At 41.7% G+C, this 25,647-nt stretch overlaps 1 protein-coding gene across 1 annotated transcript in view; it reads left to right on the plus strand.

Annotated features, from left to right (window-relative positions):
* LOC128653416 (complement component receptor 1-like protein) overlaps positions 1 to 25,647 on the plus strand; it is a 217,719-nt gene that overhangs the window by 39,719 nt on the left and 152,353 nt on the right. The window contains exon 3 of the mRNA XM_053706684.1: positions 11,729 to 11,905. Coding sequence (XP_053562659.1) covers positions 11,729 to 11,905 — 177 coding nt within the window. The remainder of the gene's footprint in view (positions 1 to 11,728; positions 11,906 to 25,647) is intronic.

Raw genomic sequence — 25,647 nt, forward strand, 5'->3', positions numbered from 1 at the left:
CAGGGTCCTTTCAAACATCAAAATCTAATTTCTCTGAGGCTGACTGCATGGAGATTGAACGCTTGATTTTATCAAAGCGTGGATTTTCGGAGTCAGTAATTGATACCTTAATACAGGCGAGGAAACCTGTGACAAGGAAAATTTACCATAAAATATGGCGTAAATATTTGCATTGGTGCGAATCCAAGAGTTACTCATGGAGTATGGTTAGGATTCCTAGGATATTGTCCTTTCTACAAGAAGGTTTTGAAAAGGGTTTATCTGCTAGTTCTTGAAAGGGACAGATCTCAGCTCTGTCCATCCTTTTGCACAAACGTCTGTCAGAAGTTCCAGACGTTCAGGCTTTTTGTCAGGCTTTGGCCAGGATTAAGCCTGTGTTTAAGACTGTTGCTCCGCCGTGGAGCTTAAACTTAGTTCTTAACGTTTTACAGGGTGTTCCGTTTGAACCCCTTCATTCCATTGATATCAAGCTGTTATCTTGGAAAGTTCTGTTTTTAATGGTTATTTCCTCGGCTTGAAGAGTCTCTGAGTTATCGGCCTTACATTGTGATTCTCCTTATCTGATTTTTCATTCAGACAAGGTAGTTCTGCGTACTAAACCTGGGTTCTTACCTAAGGTAGTCACTAACAGGAATATCAATCAAGAGATTGTTGTTCCATCATTGTGCCCTAACCCTTCTTCAAAGAAGGAACGACTTCTGCACAATCTGGACGTAGTCCGTGCCTTGAAATTTTATTTACAGGCAACTAAAGATTTTCGCCAAACTTCTTCCCTGTTTGTCGTTTATTCTGGACAGAGGAGAGGTCAAAAAGCTTCTGCTACCTCTCTCTCTTTCTGGCTTCGTAGCATAATACGTTTAGCCTATGAGACTGCTGGACAGTAGCCTCCTGAAAGAATTACAGCTCATTCTACTAGAGCTGTGGCTTCCACTTGGGCCTTTAAGAATGAGGCCTCTGTTGAACAGATTTGCAAGGCTGCAACTTGGTCTTCACTTCACACTTTTTCCAAATTTTACAAATTTGACACTTTTGCTTCTTCGGAGGCTGTTTTTGGGAGAAAGGTTCTTCAGGCAGTGGTTCCTTCCGTGTAAAGATCCTGCCTGTCCCTCCCGTCATCCGTGTACTTTTAGCTTTGGTATTGGTATCCCATAAGTAATGGATGACCCGTGGACTGACTACACTTAACAGGAGAAAACAAAATTTATGCTTACCTGATAAATTCCTTTCTCCTGTAGTGTAGTCAGTCCACGGCCCGCCCTGTTTTTTATGGCAGGTCTAATTTTTAGATTAAACTCCAGTCACCACTGCACCCTATAGTTTCTCCTTTCTCGTTTGGTTTCGGTCGAATGACTGGGTATGACGTAGAGGGGAGGAGCTATATAGCAGCTCTGCTTGGGTGATCCTCTTGCACTTCCTGTTAGGGAGGAGTTATAATCCCATAAGTAATGGATGACCCGTGGACTGACTACACTACAGGAGAAAGGAATTTATCAGGTAAGCATAAATTTTGTTATTGTAGCTATCTTAGGATTTTTTTTTATTTTACAGGCAACTTTCAATTTATTTTAACTAGGTACAATAGCTATTAAATAGTTATGAACTATTTAATAGCTTACCTAGCTAAAATAAACTGAAATTTACCTGCAAAATAAATCCTAACCTAAGTTATAATTACATCGAACACTACACTATACTTTAATAAATTATTCCTATTTAAAACTAAATACTTACCTGTAAAATAAACCCTAAAATAGCTACAATGTAATTAATAATTACATTGTAGCTATCTTAGGATTTATATTTATTTTACAGTTAACTTTGTATTTATTTTAGCTAGTTAGAATAGTTATTAAATAGTTATTAACTATTTAATAACTACCTAGCTAAAAGAAATACAAAATTACCTTTAAAATAAATCCTAACCTAAGTTACAATTAAACCTAATACTACACTATCATTAAATTAATTAAATAAACTACCTACAAATAACTACAATTAAATACAATTACATAAACTAACTAAAGTACAAAAAATAAAAAAAGCTAAGTTACAAAAAATAAAAAAATAAGTTACAAACATTTTAAAAATATTACAACAATTTTAAGCTACTTACACCTAATCTAAGCCCCCTAATAAAATAACAAACCCCCCCAAAATAAAAAAAATGCCCTACCCTATTCTAAATTAAATAAAGTTCAAAGCTCTTTTACCTTACCAGCCCTTAAAAGGGCCATTTGTGGGGGCATGCCCCAAAAAGTTCAGCTCTTTTGCCTGTAAAAGAAAAATACAACCCCCCCCCCCCAACATTAAAACCCACCACCCACATACCCCTAATCTAACCCAAACCCCCCTTACCAAAACCTAACACTAATCCCCTGAAGATCATCCTACCTTGAGTCGTCTTCACTCAGCCGAGCAGCGATGGAACCGAAGTGGACATCCGGAGCGGAAGAAGTTAATCCTCCAAGCGGCGCTGAAGAAATCTTCCATCCGATGAAGTCATCATCCAGGCGGCGCTGAAGAAGTCTTCGATCCGGGCGATGTCATCTTCCAAGAGGCGCTGAAGAGGTCTTCTATCCTTGCGATGTCATCTTCCAAGCCGGGTCTTAAATCTTCATCCCGCCGACGCGGAACATCCTCCTTTCCCGACGAACTACCGACGAATGAAGGCTCCTTTAAGGGACGTCATCCAAGATGGCGTCCCTTCAATTCCGATTGGCTGATAGGATTCTATCAGCCAATCGGAATTAAGGTAGGAAAAATCTGATTGGCTGATGGAATCAGCCAATCAGATTCAAGTTCAATCCGATTGGCTGATCTGAACAGCCAATAGAATGCGAGCTCAATCTGATTGGCTGATTGGATCAGCCAATTGGATTGAACTTGAATCTGATTGGCTGATTCCATCAGCCAATCAGATTTTTCCTACCTTAATTCCGATTGGCTGATAGAATCCTATCAGCCAATCGGAATTGAAGGGACGCCATCTTGGATGACGTCCCTTAAAGGAGCCTTCATTCGTCGGTAGTTCATCGGGAAAGGAGGATGTTCCGCGTCGGCGGGATGAGGATTCAAGACCCGGCTTGGAAGATGACATCGCAAGGATAGAAGACCTCTTCAGCGCCTCTTGGAAGATGACATCGCCCGGATCGAAGACTTCTTCAGCGCCGCCTGGATGATGACTTCATCGGATGGAAGATTTCTTCAGCGCCGCTTGGAGGATTAACTTCTTCCGCTCCGGTTGTCCACTTCGGTTCCATTGCTGCTCGGCTGAGTGAAGACGACTCAAGGTAGGATGATCTTCAGGGGATTAGTGTTAGGTTTTGGTAAGGGGGGTTTGGGTTAGATTAGGGGTATGTGGGTGGTGGGTTTTAATGTTGGGGGGGGTTGTATTTTTCTTTTACAGGCAAAAGAGCTGAACTTTTTGGGGCATGCCCCCACAAATGGCCCTTTTAAGGGCTGGTAAGGTAAAAGAGCTTTGAACTTTATTTAATTTAGAATAGGGTAGTTCATTTTTTTATTTTGGGGGGGTTTGTTATTTTATTAGGGGGCTTAGATTAGGTGTAAGTAGCTTAAAATTGTTGTAATATTTTTAAAATGTTTGTAACTTATTTTTTTATTTTTTGTAACTTAGCTTTTTTTATTTTTTGTACTTTAGTTAGTTTATGTAATTGTATTTAATTGTAGTTATTTGTAGGTAGTTTATTTAATTAATTTAATGATAGTATAGTATTAGGTTTAATTGTAACTTAGGTTAGGATTTATTTTACAGGTAATTTTGTATTTCTTTTAGCTAGGTAGTTATTAAATAGTTAATAACTATTTAATAACTATTCTAACTAGCTAAAATAAATACAAAGTTACCTGTAAAATAAATATAAATCCTACAATAGCTACAATGTAATTATTAATTACATTGTAGCTATCTTAGGGTTTATTTTACAGGTAAGTATTTAGTTTTAAATAGGAATAATTTATTAAAGTATAGTGTAGTGTTAGGTGTAATTATAACTTAGGTTAGGATTTATTTTACAGGTACATTTCTCTTTATTTTAGCTAGGTAAGCTATTAAATAGTTAATAACTATTTAATAGCTATTGTACCTAGTTAAAATAAATTGAAAGTTGCCTGTAAAATAAAAATAATTCCTAAGATAGCTACAATATAATTATTATTTATATTGTAGCTATATTAGGGTTTATTTTACAGGTAAGTATTTAGTTTTAAATAGGATTAATTTAGTTAATAATAGAAATATTATTTAGATTTATTTAATTAATATTTAAGTTAGGGGGGTGTTAGGGTTAGTGTTAGACTTAGGTTTAGGGGTTAATAATTTTATTACAGTGGCGGCGGTGTAGTGGGGGGCAGGATAGGGGTTAATAAATTTATTATAGGTGGCGACGGTGTAGGGGGGGCAGGATAGGGGTTAATAAATTTAATATAGGTTGCGGCGGGTTCAGGGAGCGGCAGTTTAGGGGTTAATACATTTATTATAGTTGCGGTGGGCTCCGGGAGCGGCGGTTTATGGGGTTAATATGTATAGAGTAGCTTGCGGTGGGCTCCGGGAGCGGCGGTTTAGGTGGAAATAACTTTATTTAGTTACGGCGGTGTAGGGGGGATATATTAGGGGTTTTTAGACTCTGGGTACATGTTAGGGTGTTAGGTGTAGACAGCTCCCATAGGAATGAATGGGATGTCTGTCAGCAGCGAACTTGTACTTTCGCTATGGTCAGACTCCCATTGATTCCTATGGGATCCGCCGCCTCCAGGGGTGGCGGTTTGAAAACCAGGTACGCTGGGCCGTAAAAGTGCTGAGCGTACCTGCTAGTTTTTTGATAACTAGCAAAAGTAGTGAGAATGTGCCGCACTTGTGTGCGGAACATCTGGAATGACGTAAGAATCGATCTGTGTCGGACTGAGTCCGGCGGATCGAAGCTTACGTCACAAAATTCTACTTTTGCCAGTCTGGAGCCTTTGATAACTAAGGCAAATCAGCCTCGCCACAAATACGCTGCGGAATTCCAGCGTATTTGAGGTTGACGGCTTGATAACTACCCCCCCCATATCCCTCCCATGTCCCCTAACCTCCCAGTAGTTCTTTGTCTCCTTTCATGGAGGTAGGCTGAAGATTCTGATTTAATAATCCTCAATGGATTTTATCCTGCAAGAGAGGGCAGAGGTGTTGTGGAAGTCATATACTCCGTTTAGTAGAGTTTTGGTGGATGTTAGCTTCTGGATATCGCAGGGAAGTTCCTATGCCTCTTTTAGTATATTTATGCTATCCTCCCTTTTAGGCAAACAGTGGGCAAAATTACAAGTTTTGCGGTATGGTGCGGTACGGCTATACCGCTGAAAAATTGTCCATTGCGCGTGGAATGGCAGGTCTCCCGTATTACAAGTCGTGGCGATATAGCTATACTTCAAGCGTTTTAGCCTGTAACGCAACTCTCCATTCCACACTCAATAAATGACTTTTGAGTGTGGGATTTTCATACTGCTGTATTACAGGTTGTGCGGTCCGGCTAAAATGCTTGTGTTATAGTCTAAACCGCCGCGATCCATTCGGCAGTCTGAGACCAGTAGTTATGGATTTTGCAAAACAAAAATATTTCACAAAACTCATAACTAAAATGTTACAAAGTACAGTAACACCCATAAACTATCTATTAACCCCTAAACCGCCACCCTCCCGCATCGCAAATACTATAATAAACTTATTAACCCCTAATCCGACGCCCACCCGCATAGCCAATACTATATAAAGCTATTAACCCCTAAACCGCGGGTCCCACATCGCTATTACTATAATAAAGCTATTAACCCCTAAACCTCCGGCCCCCACATTGCTAATACTAAACCTATCAACCCCTAAACCGTCGCCCCCCCCAATTTACAAATTACTAAACTATTAACCCCTAAACCTAACTTTAAATTAAATTTACAATATAACTATCTTAAAATAAATAAAAACCTGTGTGATAAAACAAAACTAAGATTAAACAATAAATAAACCTAACATAAGTATTTTAATAAAATAAAATAAACTACAAATAAAAAAACTAAATTACAAGATTAAAATAACCTAACACTGCGGAAAAAAAAAAATTACAAATTTAAAAAAACTTAACACTGGTAATCTAACATTACCAAAAAAACAAACACTAAAATTATGAAAAATAAAAAAACACTAAGATTACAGAAAATAATAAACAAAATTATCCAAAATAATAAAAATTATACCTAATCTAATAGCCCTATAAAAACAAAAAAGCCACCCTGAAATAAAAAAAACCCTAACCTAACAATAAACTACCAATAGCCCACAAAAGGGCCTTTTGTAGGGCATTGCTCTAAGTTAAAGGGACATTATGCACTCATTTTTTCTTTGCAACAAATGTTTTGTAGATGATCTATTTATATAGCCCATAAAGTTTTTTTTTTTTTTTAAATGTATAGTTTTGCTTATTTTTAAATAACATTACTCTGATTTTCAGACTCCTAACCAGGCCCCAAAGTTTTATGAGAATACCATCAGCTACCTACTCCAGCTTGCTCCTGTTTGTGTAAAGGGTCTTTTCATATGCAAAAGAAGGGGGAAGAGGGGGGGAGTGTTTTATTTGCCACTTGCAGTGGGCTTTCCAGCTACCTTTTCAACAGAGCTAAACTGGAAGCTTCTAAGTAAGTTTATAAACAGTTTTATACTGGATTTTTATATCCGTATCTGTGTCCTTATTCTTTATAGTAGTGTCTATTACATGCCGTTATATGAAAATGAGTGTATACTGTCCCTTTAAACAGCTCTTTTACCTTAAACAATTACAAAGATTTGATTTGAATCTAATTTGAACAGCCAATAGGATTTAAGCAGCTCTCATCTAATTAGCTGATTTTAATTTTTCAGCCAATAGAAATGCAACGGTACCCCTATATAAAAGGGATACTTTGCATTCAAGCTTCAGTGTGTGGCAGTCAATTGCATGAAGAGGACGTTTTGTGCTTGATGTCGCCGCCGGTCCTGGACAGCTCCGCGCCGCCACAGCTTCACGCCACCGGGATGAAGATAGAAGATGCCCCCGCGATGGAGGAAGATGTCCCTGCCTGAATAAAGACTTCTCGCCGCCTTGATGAAGATGGATGTCCGGACTTCAGTAACTGTGAGTAGATTTCCTGGGGTTAGTGTTAGGTTTTTCTTTTTTCTTTTCTTTTTTTTTTTTTTAGATTAGGACTTTTTAATTTTAATGGGCTGTAAAAGAGCTGAATGCCCTTGCCAATGCCCATACAAATGCACATTAGGGGTAATGGGTAGCTTATGTTTTTTTGGTTTTGGGGGTTGATTGGGTGGGGGGGTTACTTTTAGGGGGGATTTTGTAATTTTTTAAGGTAAAAGAGCTGTTTAACTTTTAAGGGCTATTGGTAGTTTGTTAGGTTAGGGGGTGTTTTTATTTTTGGGTGGCTTTTTTTATAGGACTATTAGATTAGGTGTAGTGTTTTTTTATTTTTCGTAATTTTTTGTGTTTGTTTTTTGGTAATGTTTGATTTTTTTAAATTTTTTTTTTGTAGTGTTTTTTTAAATTTGTAATTTCATTTTTTTTCGGAATGTTAGGTTATTTTAATCTTGTAATTTAGTTTTTTTTATTTGTAGTTTATTTTATTTTATTAAAATAGTTATGTAAATTTAATTTAAAGTTAGGGGGTGTTAGGTTTAGGGGTTAATAGTTTAATTTAGTGATTTGCGATGTGGAGGCCGGCGGTTTAGGGGTTAATATGTTTAGTTTATTAGTAGCGATGGGGGGGTTTAGGGGTTAATAGGTTTATTTAGTGTTGGCGATGTCTGGGTTGGCGGATTAGAAGTTAATATGGGGATTGCGTTACGGTGATCGCCATTCCGCGATTGCAGGTATTAGTTTTTTCTCTCCCCATTGATGTCTATGGGGGAAAGCGTGCACGAGCACGTAAAGTCAGGCCTTGGGTTTTGTGCGGTATGGAGCACCATACCGCACAACAAGAGAAGATTTTTCAGTAACTTGTAATAGCAGCGATATGGAAAGTGCGATACCGCTAATTTTTTTGCGTTATTTACGCACCCGGTATAGCGCAAAACTTTTAATATTTGTGAGTGTTAGTTTACTGATTTCCCTTTGTCTTTCAGGACTCCTTCAGGATGTAAGAAGCTGAGTAAGTTCTGAATTTATTTATCTCCCTATCTAATGGCTTGTTGCCAAACAAGAAAGGGTAAACTATGAGATTGCAATCAGGGGATCTTACTACATAAGAGGCCACATTCGTTCTGGGGGCTCATATCTCAGTCAGGAGCGGCACCCAGTGCTCGCCGCTCTGAACTGAGATAGGATAGTTGTGTAAGGGGCTTGATCGACTTCTCGCACCCAGAATATGTAACTATATATTCCTGGCTCCTACAAAGGAACCATGAGCATAGGGTATTAAACTTTATGACCGGGGACCTTGGACTAACTAACTTTGAGTGCGCTGTCGGACAGCGCTCTTTTCTACGCAATTGACCTACTGTGGTGGGCATGTCCCGTACTCCTGACGCAGGGATTTTGGAGCCATCCCCGCCTACACCCCCTGTTCCAAGTGTGCAACGGCTCATCGCTGATTTGGATGGAGCAGCAGCGTGGTAATCACGGCACTGTTTGGAAGTCATGAGACACCTCATGTGGAGCATTTAATCATGGAGTTTTTTGGCATGCTTTAGCTGTGGGGCTTCACAACTACTTTTTGAATACTTTGCATATTAGTGTAAATAGATATCCAATACCATTGGCATTATGGATGACTCCCAAATTGAACTTAGTCAGGAGAGTAATTGCCCCATTCCTTTATTTGACGCTAATAAATGTATGCTATGCATGTTACATACTGTGTGTCCTGCTCAGCTTTGTAATTCATGCCTTACATCTTTTTCGCAGTCTCATTCAGGGGTTCCTTGTATTCAGACGTCTCCGCCATCTCAGTCTACCTCTGTTCGTTCTGCAGATTTGCAGACCTTAGTATGCCCAGATAGTCCAGCTCTAAAGCCACACATGGCGGCCCCTATCCATACACATGCTGTCCTCTGCGACCCAGTTTCTCAAGACCATTCTGAGCTTGGTACTTTTCCCCATGATTTTGCAGCCCAGTTGCAATCTTCAGTTTCTGCTGCCGTGAGCACTATGCTAGTTGCAGGGAAAAGGAAGTGGAAGGTTAAGCACTGTTCATCTGAGTTTAGGACCTGCAGTTCTGTTGTAGCTGCAGCAGTCAGCTATATGCAGCTTTCTGAAGTTGACGATTCCGCGGCTATTTCTGAAGGAGAACTTTCATCCTCTAACTCCTCTGAAGAATCGGAATTGGATTCTGAGGATATTAATTTTAGATTTAAAATTTAACACCTAAGATATTTACTTTAAAAGGTTTTAAGCACACTATGTGTACCTGAGTCTAAACCCTCAGAGGATAAACAGGTACATACATTAGATATGGCATTTAATCCTTAATTGAAAACTGGGTTGACACCTTATCTGATCAGATTTTGGTAGAATCCACTTTGGAGGATATCCAAAACCTCATTTAGTCCCCAAAAAACAGCCAATTCCTTCATTTGTGACACCATTTTCAAGATCATTTGTTTCAATGCCAAGAACTCTGGCTTTGCCGTACTAGCTAGGAGGGCTCTCTGGCTTAAGTCTTGGTCACCGGACATGGTTTCCAATTCTTGGTTACTATCTTTGACCTTTATCTGACCCAGACATGGATTCCATCAATTCTACTGTCGCTGGCTATCGACTTTGCTAATACCTAGGTATTTTAGGAGGGGGTAATCTTCTCAAAACTTTTATTTCAAGAACTTTTTATTAATTTGGGATCATTTCATTTTTACAGTGTTTCTTACTGGGTGCCTTACTAGGTTATTTACGTCTATTCCTCAGACTTTATTGCTTTAAAGGGATAGTAAACACCAAAAATGTTATTGTTTACAAAGATAGATAATACCTTTAGTTACCACTCCCCAGTTTTGCATAACCAACACTGTTATAGAAATATATATTTCCTTCCTAAGATAGGGAGAGTCCACGGCTTCATTCCTTACTGTTGGGAAATACAACACCTGGCCACCAGGAGGAGGCAAAGACACCCCAGCCAAAGGCTTAAATATCCCTCCCACTTCCTCATTAGCCCAGTCATTTTTTGCCATTTGTCATGTTAGGAGGTGGCAGAGAAGTGGCAGAAGAGTCGGAGAGTCCTGAAAAAGGGTATCTGCCCTTCGAGATAGAACTGGAGTTTTAAGTAGTCATGTCAACCTCTCAGTGAGAGTACTGATGAAAGTTAAAGTCTGGAGATGCAGGGAAAGTTTTTCTGCGACACCATCCAGACTACTGCTAACGGCTCCTAAGCAATCAGTGTTGACGATTTTCATTGCCTGCTTTCTCTCACTCAAGTCCATGTCAGGAGCGCTGCTATAAGACTGTCACACTTGAGAGGCTGTGTTCTGTTCCACAGCATGGATCCTGGAGGTAAGATAATTTCAATTTTTACACATAAAATGCTATAACAGGGTCACAGTGTGGCTCATTTATACCTTGATAGGATCCAGGGTTAATATCCTCTGAAGCGGGTTTATTGAACAGTTGGGGTTAATTAATCAGTGTATTAATTATTTACATGCTGCTTTGTGTGATTTTTTCCTGGGCTGATAGACTGTGTATTTTTGGCTGGAACAAACAGGTTTCACGTTTAAGTTTCACTTTTGTTTTTGAAAGTGTTGCACAGCTCCTATTACTTGCTGTGCTTGTAATAACAGGGGAAGTGCAGTCTCCATGTGACCGGGTGTAGTCTATGTTCATTTTCTCCATTCAGCCTGAGACTTGAACCTGAGGAGAGTGTTTCCTCTGTTAACTGTCTGGGTCTAGGAGGTGGTGAGTGCCCCAGCCATTGGGAGTATAAAGGTGCAGTTTTCTATAATAAAAAACGTTTTATTTGTGTCCTTCTGTGGGTATAACCTCAGCTATGTAGGACCTTGACATGTTAGAAGATACTCCTTCTTTACTAAATCATACCTGTTTATATTGTGTGGAGGCCGTGGTTTTCCAGCCCACTAAATTATGTTCCACATGCCTTAACACCAAGGTTTTTCCCAGTAGTAATGGCTTGTGGCCTCTCACAGCCATTAAATAAATAAATGTATAAGGTAAGCATAAATTATATTTTTAAAATTTTGTGGGTATCAGAAAAACATTGCATATATTTGTTTTTAATTCTTTATTTTTTTCATTTATCTATAAAAATATTTTAGTCATGCACTTATGTTGTTTTAATGGTTAAAAAAGTGCAAAATATACACAGACGTTCTAGGTCTAACTTGGGTTAAAGGCTATTAATATATTTAGTTGCTGTTTAGTAGCGATTCCCGACTATTGTGGATTACATAATTTTGAAATTCATACAAACCTCATAAATGTTAAAGCAATGCAGTGCAATAAATTGTAAGTAATGTAAATCAGTTGCATTAATAGACAAGAATAGCCAGACTTTCAAAGCTTTAGGAAGTATAGGGTACAAAATAAAATACTTCCAATAGTTGTGATATGCTATGCTTAGGGCTTTTACACTTCATTTTAGCCTTAAAACTACTGTGTAGAATCACTGGTGTAAACTATTTTTTCTGATTATACATACACAATTTAGATTTTTATCATTTGCTAACATTTTATGTCTTTCAATTTTTCAGTTACATGCTCAGAACCAAATGTTCCTAATTCAAAAAGATTTCCAGGATCTGTGAGTCTATTTACGTTAAAATCTGAAGTGTTATTCCAGTGTAATGAGGGTTTCTTCATGAAGGGATCAAACCTAGCTTCATGTAATATTGACAGCCAGTGGGAGCCTCCGTTACCTGAATGCCTACGTAAGTTACAATAGTGTGTTCCTAAAAGGCTTCTAATTATATTGTTTTTCTTTATCTTGTTTAATGGAATGCATCATTACTGCATTGAATGTTATTGTATCTTTAACCTAATTCAAATATTATATAACTAGTCCTAAAGCCCGTTCACACGGGCCATTTTTTGCAGGGTACAACGGTCCCACCCCTTGCGCTCTCTCCCTGCCCCTCTCTTTTGCTCTCTCTCCCTGCCCCTCTCTTTTGCGCTTTCTCTCCCCCTCTCTTTTGAGATCTCTCTCTCCCCCCCTCTCTTTTGCGCTCTCTCTCCCCCCTCTTTTGCGCTCTCTCTCCCCCCCTCTTTTGCACTCTCTCTCTCCCCTCTCTTTTGAGCGCTCTCTCTCCCCCCTCTCTTTTGCGCTCTCTCTCTCCCCCCTCTTTTGCACTCTCTCTCTCCCCCCCTCTTTTGCGCTCTCTCTCTCCCCCCCTCTTTTGCACTCTCTCCCCCCCTCTTTTGCGCTCTCTCTCTCCCCCTCTCTTTTGCGCTCTCTCTCCCCCTCTCTTTTGTGCTCTCTCTCTCACCCCTCTCTTTTGCGCTCTCTCTCCCTCCTCTCTTTTGCGCTCTCTCTCTCCCCTGTCTCTCTCCCCCCTCTCTCATTCTCTCTCTCCCCTCTCTCTCTCTCTCCCCCCTCTCTCTCCCCTCTATCTCTCTCTCTCTCCCCTCTATCTCTCTCTCTCTCTCTCTCTCTCTCCCCCCCCTCTCTCTCCCCCCCTCTCTCTCCCCTCTATCTCTCTCTCTCTCCCCTCTATCTCTCCCCTCTATCTCTCCCCTCTATCTCTCTCTCCCCTCTCTCTCTCCCCCCCCCCTCTCTCTCCCCCCCCCCTCTCTCTCTCCCCCCTCTCTCTCTCCCCCCTCTCTCTCTCCCCCCTCTCTCTCCCCCCCTCTCTCTCCTCTCTCTCTCCCTCTCTATCTCCCCCCTCTCTCTCTCCCCCTCTCTCTCTCCCTCCTCTCTCTCTCTCTCTCTCTCTCTCTCTCTCCCTCCCCTCTCTCGCTCCCTCCCCTCTCTCTCTCCTCTCTCTCCCCTCCCATCTCTCTCTCCCCCTCCCCTCTCTCTCTCCCTCCCTCCCCTCTCTCTCTCTCTCCCCCTCCCCTCTCTCTCTCCCTCCCCTCTCTCTCTCCCCCTCCCCTCTCTCTCTCCCTCCCCCTCCCCTCTCTCTCCCCCTCCCCTCTCTCTCTCCCTCCCCTCTCTCTCTCACTCCCCCTCTCTCTCTCACTCCCCCTCTCTCTCTCACTCCCCCTCTCTCTCTCCCTCCCCTCTCTCTCTCACTCCCCCTCCCCTCTCTCTCTCCCTCCCCTCTCTCTCTCCCTCCCCTCTCTCTCTCCCTCCCCTCTCTCTCTCACTCCCCCTCCCCCTCTCTCTCTCACTCCCCCTCTCTCTCTCACTCCCCCTCTCTCTCTCCCTCCCCTCTCTCTCTCACTCCCCCTCCCCTCTCTCTCTCCCTCCCCTCTCTCTCTCCCTCCCCTCTCTCTCTCCCTCCCCTCTCTCTCTCACTCCCCCTCCCCCTCTCTCTATCACTCCCCCTCTCTCTCTCACTCCCCCTCTCTCTCTCCCTCCCCTCTCTCTCTCCCTCCCCCTCTCTCTCTCCCTCCCCCTCTCTCTCTCTCCTCCTCCCCCCCTCTCTCTCTCTCTCCTCCCCCTCTCTCTCTCTCCCCCTCTATTTTGATCTCTCTGTCCCCTTTCTTTTGCTGTCTCTCCCCCTCTCTTTTGCTCCCTCTCTTGTGCTCTCTTTATCTCCCCTCTTGATCTCTCTCTCACCTTTCTTATCTTTTCCCTACCCCCTCTCTCCCCTCTTTTGAGCTGTTTTGAGCTCTCAGACTGCACAGCCTTTCACGGCCCGCCTGGCCCCGCCCCTTCACGCTTGGCCATGCCCCCTCACGGCCCTCGCGCTCGGCCACGCCCCCGGCCACACTTGGTCACGCCCACTTCTGCTCGCACTGCAGAGCAGAGACTTAGGGACTCTCAAAGGCCAGGTGTGTTTGTCCTCGTGCTGTGCTGTCTAATGTCTGAATGATTCTTTTTAAGAGAATATGAAATTTAACATTTAAGGGACATGCAAGTCAAAAGTGAAATGTGTATAAGTGCCTTTCAGTTTTCAATAGAAGCATTTTTTCAATATATATATATATATATATATATATATATATATATATATATATATATATATATAAAAATATATATACTGTATATGTATTAGCAAAAATGCTTTCAGTTAAAGCTTTCATTTCATTTAGCATTTTTACTGTGCAGGAGCATGGAACATATCTAGATTTTGAGTGTTTGCTCTAAAAACTGACTGTGCCTTTTATGACACTATATCACTTTATATGATACAAACTTCTGTCATTTTTTTGGGAACACTGTTTGAAAAGCTGGTGCATATCTATATACGCTTTATGTTCATGTACAGAGTAAAAGCTTTCACTGATTTAATGATAGCTTTTACCAGGAAAATATCAGTGCTTCTGCATTTCCATTTGGGCTGGAATGTCCCTTTGATTTTGACAAAAAGTATCAACTTTTATTGTTAAGGATAAAATAGGAAACACTAACAGCTAGATTTAGAGTTCTGCGGCCAAAGGGGTGCGTTAGCTACGCGTGCTTTTTTTCTCCCGCACCTTTTAAATACCGCTGGTATTTAGAGTTCACAGAAGGGCTGCGTTAGGCTCCAAAAAAGAGAGCGTAGAGCATATTTAATGCCACTGCAACTCTCGATACCAGCGGTGCTTACGGACGCGGCCAGCTTCAAAAACGTGCTCGTGCACGATTCCCCCATAGAAAACAATGGGGCTGTTTGAGCTGAAAAAAAAACCTAACACCTGCAAAAAAGCAGCGTTCAGCTCCTAACGCAGCCCCATTGTTTCCTATGCGGAAACACTTCCTAAGTCTGCACCTAACACCCTAACATGTACCCCGAGTCTAAACACCCCTAACCTTACACTTATTAACCCCTAATCTGCTGCTCCCGCTATCGCTGACCCCTGCATATTATTATTAACCCCTAATCTGCCGCTCAGTACACCGCCACAACCTATGTTATCCCTATGAACCCCTAATCTGCTGCCCCTAACACCGCCGACCCCTATATTATATTTATTAACCCCTAATCTGCCCCCCTCAACGTCGCCTCCACCTGCCTACACTTATTAACCCCTATTCAGCCGACCGGACCGCGCCGCTATTATAATAAAGTTATTAACCCCTAATCCGCCTCACTCCCGCCTCAATAACCCTATAATAAATAGTATTAACCCCTAATCTGCCCTCCCTAACATCACCGACACCTAACTTCAAGTATTAACCCCTAATCTGCTGACCGGATCTCGCCGCTACTATAATAAATGTATTAACCCCTAAAGCTAAGTCTAACCCTAACACTAACACCCCCCTAAGTTAAATATAATTTAAATCTAACTAAATAAATTAACTCTTATTAAATCAATTATTCCTATTTAAAGCTAAATACTTACCTGTAAAATAAATCCTAATATAGCTACAATATAAATTATAATTATATTGTAGCTATTTTAGGATTTATTTTTATTTTACAGGCAACTTTGTATTTACTTTAACCAGGTACAATAGCTATTAAATAGTTAATAACTATTTAATAGTTACCTAGTTAAAATAATTACAAAATTACCTGTAAAATAAATCCTAACCTAAGTTACAATTAAACCTAACACTACACTATCAATAAATAAATTAAATAAAATACCTACAATTATCTACAATTAAACCTAACACTACACTATCAATAAATTAATTAAATAAAATACCTACAATTAAATACAATTAAATAAACTAACTAAAGTACTAAAAATAAAAAAGAACTAAGTTACAAAAATAAAAAAATATTTACAAACATTAGAAAAATATTACAACAATTTTAAACTAATTACACCTACTCTAAGCCCCCTAATAAAATAACAAAGCCCCCCCAAAATAAAAAAATGCCCTACCCTATTCTAAATTAAAAAAGTTCAAAGCTCTTTTACCTTACCAGCCCTTAAAAGGGCCCTTTGTGGGGCATGCCCCAAAGAATTCAGCTCTTTTGCCTGTAAAAGAAAAATACAACCCCCCAACATTAAAACCCACCACCCACATACCCCTAATCTAACCCAAACCCCCCTTAAATAAACCTAACACTAAGCCCCTGAAGATCTTCCTACCTTGTCTTCACCACACCGGGTATCACACCGATCCGTCCTGGCTCCGAAGTCTTGATCCAAGCCCAAGCGGGGGGCTGAAGAGTGACGTCCATCTTCCGGCTGAAGTCTTGATCCAAGCGGGCAGAAGAGGACATCCGGACCGGCAAACATCTTCATCCAAGCCACGTCTTCTCTGTTCTTCCATCCGATGACGACCGGCTGATCTTCAAGACCTCCAGCGCGGATCCATCCATCTTCACCGACGACTTCCCGACGAATGACGGTTCCTTTAAGGGACGTCATCCAAGATGGCGTCCCTCGAATTCCGATTGGCTGATAGGATTCTATCAGCCAATCGGAATTAAGGTAGGAAAATTCTGATTGGCTGATGGAATCAGCCAATCAGATTCAAGTTCAATCCGATTGGCCAATCAGATTGAGCTCGCATTCTATTGGCTGTTCAGATCAGCCAATAGAATGCGAGCTCAATCTGATTGGCTGATCCAATCAGCCAATTGGATTGAACTTGAATCTGATTGGCTGATTCCATCAGCCAATCAGAATTTTCCTACCTTAATTCCGATTGACTGATAGAATGGGTTAGATTAGGGGTATGTGGGTGGTGGGTTTTAATGTTGGGGGGGGGGGGGTTGTATTTTTCTTTTACAGGCAAAAGAGCTGAATTCTTTGGGGCATGCCCCACAAAGGGCCCTTTTAAGGGCTGGTAAGGTAAAAGAGCTTTGAACTTTTTTAATTTAGAATAGGGTAGGGCATTTTTTTTATTTTGGGGGGCTTTGTTATTTTATTAGGGGGCTTAGAGTAGGTGTAATTAGTTTAAAATTGTTGTAATATTTTTCTAATGTTTGTAAATATTTTTTTATTTTTTGTAACTTAGTTCTTTTTTATTTTTAGTACTTTAGTTAGTTTATTTAATTGTATTTAATTGTAGGTATTTTATTTAATTAATTTATTGATAGTGTAGTGTTAGGTTTAATTGTAGATAATTGTAGGTATTTTATTTAATTTATTTATTGATAGTGTAGTGTTAGGTTTAATTGTAACTTAGGTTAGGATTTATTTTACAGGTAATTTTGTAATTATTTTAACTAGGTAACTATTAAATAGTTATTAACTATTTAATAGCTATTGTACCTGGTTAAAATAAATACAAAGTTGCCTGTAAAATAAAAATAAATCCTAAAATAGCTACAATATAATTATAATTTCTCCTGTTAAGTGTAGTCAGTCCACGGGTCATCCATTACTTATGGAATATATATCTTCCTAACAGGAAACTGCAAGAGAATCACCCAGCAGAGCTGCTATATAGCTCCTCCCCTCACATATCATATTCAGTCATTCTCTTGCAGCCTAACTAAAAGGACGCTGTGAGAGATCTGTGGTGTTTTTTTTTTAACTTAGTTTATTTCTACAATCAAAAGTTTGTTATTTTAAATGGCACCGGAGTGTGCTGTTTATTCTCAGGCAGCATTAGAAGAAGAATCTGCCTGTGTATTTCTATGATCTTAGCAGACGTAACTAAGATCCACTGGCTATTCTCATCTGAGGAAAAGTGAGGTCACTTCAGAGAAGGGGAATAGCATGCAGGGCCCCCCTGCAACAAATGAGGTATGTGCAGTAAATTATTTTCTGAGGAATGGAATTGACTGAGAAAATACTGCTGATACCATTGTAAAGTAAGTTCAGCCTTAAATGCAGTGATAGCGACTGGTATCAGGCTGATGTGTGTGTGTACACTGAATGTATTTTTCTAAGGAATGGAATTGACTCTGAAAATACTGTTAATACTGAAATAATGTATGAGCCTTATCTGCAGTAAAAGCGACTGGTAGCAGGCTTATTAATAATAATACATAGCTTTCAAATGTATGTTTAAAACGTTTACTGGCATGTTAATCGTTTTTTGTGAGGTACTTGGTGATAAAACTTATTGGGGCATGATTTTTACCACATGGCCATTTTTGTTTTCTGCATAGAAACAGTTTCTGAGCTTCCCCACTGTTGTAATATGAGTGGGAGGGGCCTATTATAGCGCTTTTTTGCGCAGTAAAAATTCAGTCACAATCTGTCTACTTCATCCTCCATGATCCAGATCGTCTCTAGAGAGCTCAGGGGTCTTCAAAATCCATTTTGAGGGAGGTAATCAGTCACAACAGACCTGTGACAGTGTGTTTGACTGTGAGGAAAACGTTAATTATATAATTGTTATCCGTTTTTGGGTATTAAGGGGTTAATCATCCATTGCTGGTGGGTGCAATCCTTTGCTAATTTAATACATTTACTGTGAAAATTTGGTTGCTATAACTATTTTGGTCATTGTTATTTCAACTGTGTCAGTTTTTTGTGCTTATTAAAGGCACAGTAGCGTTTTTTATATTGCTTGTAAATTTATTTTGAAAAGTATTTCCAAGTTTGCTAGTCTCATTGCTAGTTTGTTTAAACATGTCTGACTCAGATGAATCTCTTTGTTCACTATGTTTAAAGGCCAATGTGGAGCCCAATAGAAATTTGTGTACTAATTGCATTGATGCTACTTTAAATAAAAGTCAATCTTTACATGTAAAGAAATTATCACCAGACAACGAGGGGGAAGTTATGCCGACTAACTCTCCTCACGTGTCAGTACCTTCGCCTCCCGCTCAGGAGGTGCGTGATTTTGTGGCGCCAAGTACATTAGGGAGGCCCTTACAAATCACTATGCAAGACATGGCTACTGTTATGACAGAAGTATTATCTAAATTGCCAGAATTAAGAGGCAAGCGCGATAGCTCTGGGTTAAGGACAGAGCGCGCGGATGAGATGAGAGCCATGTCAGATACTGCGTCACAGTTTGCAGAACGTGAAGACGGAGAGCTTCATTCTGTGGGTGACGGATCTGATCCAGGGAGACTGGATTCAGAGATTTCCAATTTTAAATTTAAGCTAGAGAACCTCCGCACATTGCTAGGGGAGGTATTAGCGGCTCTGAATGATTGTAACACGGTTGCAATTCCAAAGAAATTATGTAGGTTGGATAGATACTATGCGGTACCGGTGTGTACTGACGTATTTCCTATACCAAAAAGGCTTACAGAGATTATTAGCAAGGAGTGGGATAGACCTGGTGTGCCTTTTACCCCTCCTCCCATATTTAGGAAAATGTTTCCTATTGACGCCACCACACGAGACTTATGGCAGACGGTCCCTAAGGTGGAGGGAGCAGTTTCTACTTTAGCTAAGCATACCACTATCCCGGTGGAGGATAGTTGTGCCTTTTCAGATCCAATGGATAAAAAATTAGAGGGTTACCTTAAGAAAATGTTTGTTCTACAAGGTTTTATTTTACAGCCCCTTGCATGCATTGCGCCTGTCACTGCTGCGGCAGCATTCTGGCTTGAGTCTCTGGAAGAGGCCATTCGCTCAGCTCCATTGGATGAAATAATGAACAAGCTTAAAACACTTAAGCTAGCTAATGCATTTGTTTCTGATGCCGTTGTGCATTTAACCAAACTTACGGCTAAGAACTCCGGTTTCGCCATCCAAGCGCGCAGAGCGCTATGGCTTAAATCCTGGTCAGCTGACGTGACTTCTAAATCTAAATTGCTTAATATTCCTTTCAAAGGGCAGACCTTATTCGGGCCCGGCTTGAAAGAAATTATTGCTGACATTACGGGAGGTAAGGGCCATGCTCTACCTCAGGACAGGGCCAAATCAAAGGCCAAACAGTCTAATTTTCGTGCCTTTCGTAACTTCAAGGCAGGAGCAGCATCAACTTCCTCCACTCCAAAAACAGGAAGGAGCTGTTGCTCGTTACAGGCAAGGCTGGAAAGTTAACCAGTCCTGGAACAAGGGCAAGCAGGCCAAGAAACCTGCTGCTGCCCCCAAGACAGCATGAAGAGAGGGCCCCCTATCCGGAAACGGATCTAGTGGGGGGCAGACTTTCTCTCTTCGCCCAGGCTTGGGCAAGAGATGTCCAGGATCCCTGGGCGTTGGAGATCATATCTCAGGGATATCTCCTGGACTTCAAAACTTCTCCTCCACGGGGGAGATTTCATCTTTCAAGGTTATCAGCAAACCAAACAAAGAAAGAGGCGTTTCTACGCTGTGTACAAGACCTCTTACTAATGGGGGTAATCCACCCAGTTCCGCGGACGGAACACGGGCAGGGATTCTATTCAAATCTATTTGTGGTTCCCAAGAAAGAGGGAACCTTCAGACCAATCTTGGACTTAAAAATCCTAAACAAATTTCTAAGAGTTCCATCATTCAAAATGGAAACTATTCGAATCATCCTTCCCATGATCCAAGAGGGTCAGTACATGACCACAGTGGACTTAAAGGATGCCTACCTTCACATACCGATTCACAAGGATCATTACCGGTATCTAAGATTTGCCTTCCTAGACAGGCATTACCAGTTTGTAGCTCTTCTCTTCGGATTAGCTACGGCTCCAAGAATCTTTACAAAAATTCTAGGCTCACTTCTGGTGGTACTAAGACCGCGAGGCATAGCGGTGACTCCGTACCTAGACGACATTCTGATACAAGCGTCAAGTTTTCAAACTGCCAAGTCTCATACAGAGATAGTTCTGGCATTTCTGAGGTCGCATGGGTGGAAGGTGAACGTAGAAAAGAGTTCTCTATTACCACTTACAAGAGTTCCCTTTCTAGGGACTCTTATAGATTCTGTAGAGATGAAAATTTACCTGACAGAGGCCAGGTTATTAAAAGTTCTAAATGCTTGCCGTGTCCTTCACTCCATTCCACACCCGTCAGTAGCTCAGTGCATGGAAGTAATCGGCTTAATGGTAGCGGCAATGGACATAGTACCATTTGCGCGCCTGCATCTCAGACCGCTGCAATTGTGCATGCTAAGTCAGTGGAACGGGGATTACTCAGATTTGTCCCCTCTTCTAAATCTGGATCAAGAGACCAGAGATTCTCTTCTATGGTGGCTTTCTCGGCCACATCTGTCCAAGGGGATGACCTTTCGCAGGCCAGATTGGACGATTGTAACAACAGACGCCAGCCTTCAGTCTGGAATTCCCTGAAAGCTCAGGGATTATGGACTCAGGAGGAGAAACTCCTCCCAATAAATATTCTGGAATTAAGAGCAATATTCAATGCTCTCCTAGCTTGGCCTCAGTTAGCAACTCTGAGGTTCATCAGATTTCAGTCGGACAACATCACGACTGTGGCTTACATCAACCATCAAGGGGGAACCAGAAGTTCCCTAGCGATGTTGGAAGTCTCAAAGATAATTCGCTGGGCAGAGTCTCACTCTTGCCACCTGTCAGCGATCTACATCCCAGGCGTGGAGAACTGAGAGGCGGATTTTCTAAGTCGCCAGACTTTTCATCCGGGGGAGTGGGAACTTCATCCGGAGGTCTTTGCTCAACTGATTCATCGTTGGGGCAAACCAGATCTGGATCTCATGGCGTCTCGTCAGAACGCCAAGCTTCCTTATTACGGATCCAGGTCCAGGGACCTGGGAGCGGTGCTGATAGATGCTCTGACAACATGGCATGTGTTTCCACCATTCCCGATGCTTCCTCGTTTGATTGCCAAGATCAAACAGGAGAGAGCTTCGGTGATTCTGATAGCGCCTGCGTGGCCACGCAGGACCTGGTATGCAGACCTAGTGGACATGTCGTCCTGTCCACCGTGGTCTCTACCTCTGAGACAGGACCTTCTAATTCAGGGTCCTTTCAACCATCCAAATCTAATTTCTCTGAGGCTGACTGCATGGAGATTGAACGCTTGATTCTATCAAAGCGTGGCTTCTCGGAGTCTGTTATTGATACCTTAATACAGGCTAGGAAGCCTGTTACCAGAAAAATTTACCATAAGATATGGCGTAAATATTTATATTGGTGCGAATCCAAGAGTTACTCATGGAGTAAGGTTAGGATTCCTAGGATATTGTCCTTTCTACAAGAGGGTTTAGAAAAGGGCTTATCTGCTAGTTCGTTAAAGGGACAGATTTCTGCTCTGTCTATTCTTCTACACAAACGTCTGGCTGAAGTTCCAGACGTTCAGGCTTTCTGTCAGGCTTTAACTAGGATTAAGCCTGTGTTTAAGACTGTTGCTCCGCCGTGGAGCTTAAACTTAGTTCTTAATGTTCTTCAAGGCGTTCCATTTGAACCCCTTCATTCCATTGATATCAAGCTGTTATCTTGGAAAGTTCTGTTTTTGATGGCTATTTCCTCGGCTCGAAGAGTCTCTGAGTTATCTGCCTTACATTGTGATTCTCCTTATCTGATTTTTCATTCAGACAAGGTAGTCCTGCGTACTAAACCTGGGTTCTTACCTAAGGTAGTTACTAACAGGAATATCAATCAAGAGATTGTTGTTCCATCATTGTGTCCTAACCCTTCTTCAAAGAAGGAACGACTTTTGCATAATCTGGACATAGTCCGTGCCCTGAAATTCTATTTAAAGGCAACTAAAGATTTTCGTCAAACTTCATCCCTGTTTGTCGTTTACTCTGGACAGAGAAGAGGTCAAAAGGCTTCGGCTACCTCTCTCTCTTTTTGCCTTCGTAGCATAATACGCTTAGCCTATGAGACTGCTGGACAGCAGCCTCCTGAAAGGATTACAGCTCATTCTACTAGAGCTGTGGCTTCCACCTGGGCCTTTAAAAATGAGGCCTCTGTTGAACAGATTTGCAAGGCTGCGACTTGGTCTTCGCTTCACACTTTTTCAAAATTTTACAAATTTGACACTTTTGCTTCTTCGGAGGCTATTTTTGGGAGAAAGGTACTTCAGGCAGTGGTTCCTTCTGTTTAATGTTCCTGCCTTGTCCCTCCCTTCATCCGTGTACTTTAGCTTTGGTATTGGTATTCCATAAGTAATGGATGACCCGTGGACTGACTACACTTAACAGGAGAAAACATAATTTATGCTTACCTGATAAATTCCTTTCTCCTGTAGTGTAGTCAGTCCACGGCCCGCCCTGTTTTTACGGCAGGTCTAAATTTTAATTAAACTCCAGTCACCACTGCACCCTATGGTCCCTCCTTTCTCGTCTGCTTTGGTCGAATGACTGAATATGATATGTGAGGGGAGGAGCTATATAGCAGCTCTGCTGGGTGATTCTCTTGCAGTTTCCTGTTAGGAAGAGATATATTCCATAAGTAATGGATGACCCGTGGACTGACTACACTACAGGAGAAAGGAATTTATCAGGTAAGCATAAATTATGTTTTATATTGTAGCTATATTAGGATTTATTTTACAGGTAAGTATTTAGCTTTAAATAGGAATCATTTATTTAATAAGAGTTAATTTATTTAGTTAGATTTAAATTATATTTAACTTAGGGGGGTGTTAGGGTTAGACTTAGCTTTAGAGGTTAATACATTTATTATAGTAGCGGCGAGATCCGGTCGGCAGATTAGGGGTTAATACTTGAAGTTAGGTGTCGGTGATGTTAGGGAGGGCAGATTAGGGGTTAATACTATTTATTATAGGGTTATTGAGGCGGGAGTGAGATTAGGGGTTAATAACTTTATTATAATAGCGGCGCGGTCCGGTCGGCAGATTAGGGGTTAATAAGTGTAGGCAGGTGGAGGCGACGTTGAGGGGGGCAGATTAGGGGTTAATAAATATAATATAGGGGTCGGCGGTGTTAGGGGCAGCAGATTAGGGGTACATAAGTATAACATAGCTTGCGGTGGCGTGCGGACGGCAGATTAGGGGTTAAAAAATTTAATTAGAGTGGCGGCGATGTGGGGGGACCTCGGTTTAGGGGTACATAGGTAGTTTATGGGTGTTAGTGTACTTTAGAGCACAGTAGTTAAGAGCTTTATAAACCGGCGTTAGCCCAGAAAGCTCTTAAGTACTGACTTTTTTCTGCGGCTGGAGTTTTGTCGTTAGATTTCTAACGCTCACTTCAGCCAAGACTCTAAATACCGGCGTTAGAAAGATCCCATTGAAAAGATAGGATACGCAAATGGCGTAGGGGGATCTGCAGTATGGAAAAGTCGCGGCTGCAAAGTGAGCGTTAGACCCTTTCCTGACTGACTCCAAATACCAGAGGGCGGTAAAAACCAGCGTTAGGAGCCTCTAACGCTGGTTTTGACGGCTACCGCCCAACTCTAAATCTAGCTGTTATTTTTTTATGTTATGTAAAAACATATGGAAAAATAATTGTTCTGCAAAAACATATTAAAAATAATTTCTTCCTTTTTTATCCTATAATATAAAAGGCCAAGTGTGTTTGTCCGAAGCTGTCATGCGCAGTAGAGACTGCGCTAGGACAAACACACCTGGCCTTCTACATACTGACCTCCTGGCATCTGGACCGGGTGTGAGACGCGGGCGGGGCCGGGCGTGACGCGGACGGGGCAGAGAGGGTCCGGATGTGACGCGGGCGGGCCGGGTGTGCCGTGGGCTGGGCAGGGTCGTGAGAGAGCTCAAAAGAGGGCGGATAGAGAGAGAGCAAAAGAGAGGGAGAGAGAAAGCAAAAGAGAGGGGGGAGAGAGCGAAATAGAGGAGTGGAGAGAGAGAGAGCAAAAGAGGGGGGATATAGAGAGCAAAAGAGAGGGGGAGAGAGAGAGCAAAAGAGAGGGGGAGAACGCAAAAGAGAGGGGGGAGAGAGCAAAAGAGAGGGAGAGAGACAGCAAAAGACAGGGGAAGAGAGCAAAAGAGAGGGGAAGAGAGAGCGCAAAAGAGAGGGAGGAAAAGAGAGGGGGGATAGAGAGAGCAAAAGAGAGGGGGGAGAGAGAGAACAAAAGAGAGGCGAGAGAGAGCAAAATAGAGGGAGAGAGACAGCAAAAGAGAGGAGGAGAGAGGGGAAAAGAGAGGAGAGAGAGAGCAAAAGAGAGAGTGGAGAGCGCAAAAGAGGGGAGAAAGAGAGCGTGCAAAAGAGAGGGGGGAAAGAGTGGGGGGAGAGAGAGAGCAAAAGAGAGGGGAGAGAGAGCAAAACAGAGGGGGAGAGAGAGAGCGCAAAAGAGAGGGGGGGAAGAGCAAAAGAGAGGGGGGATAGAGAGAGCAAGGGGTGGACACCTGGTATTATTATATTTTGGTATTTCATGGTGTTAAAGTCGCAGTCATATTTTATCATACAAAACTTAATCCAGCTCCTTCAATTAGATTTGTGGAGCAGTTTTTCAGCAAGATGAAGGGGGAGAGCGCAAAAGAGAGGGGAGAGACAGCGCAAAATAGAGGGGGGAAAGAGGGGGGGTAGAGAGAGAAAAAGAGAGGGGGAGAGAGCATAAGAGAGGAGAGAGAGAGAGCAAAAGAGAGAGGATAGAGAGCAAAAGAGAGGGGGAGAAAGGGGAAAAGAGAGGAGAGAGAGAGCAAAAGAGAGGGTGGGAAGAGCAAAAAAGAGGGGGGATAGAGAGAGCAAGGGTTGGACACCTGGTATTATTATATTTTGGTATTTCATGGTGTTAAAGTCGCAGTCATAGTTTATCATACAAAACTCAATTCAGCTCCTTCAATTAGATTTGTGGAGCAGTTTTTCAGCAAGATGAAGGGGGAGAGCGCAAAAGAGAGGGGAGAGACAGCGCAAAATAGAGGGGGGAAAGAGGGGGGTAGAGAGAGAAAAAGAGAG

Source organism: Bombina bombina, chromosome 3 (genome assembly GCF_027579735.1).
Source record: "Bombina bombina isolate aBomBom1 chromosome 3, aBomBom1.pri, whole genome shotgun sequence".
Taxonomy (NCBI): domain Eukaryota; kingdom Metazoa; phylum Chordata; class Amphibia; order Anura; family Bombinatoridae; genus Bombina; species Bombina bombina.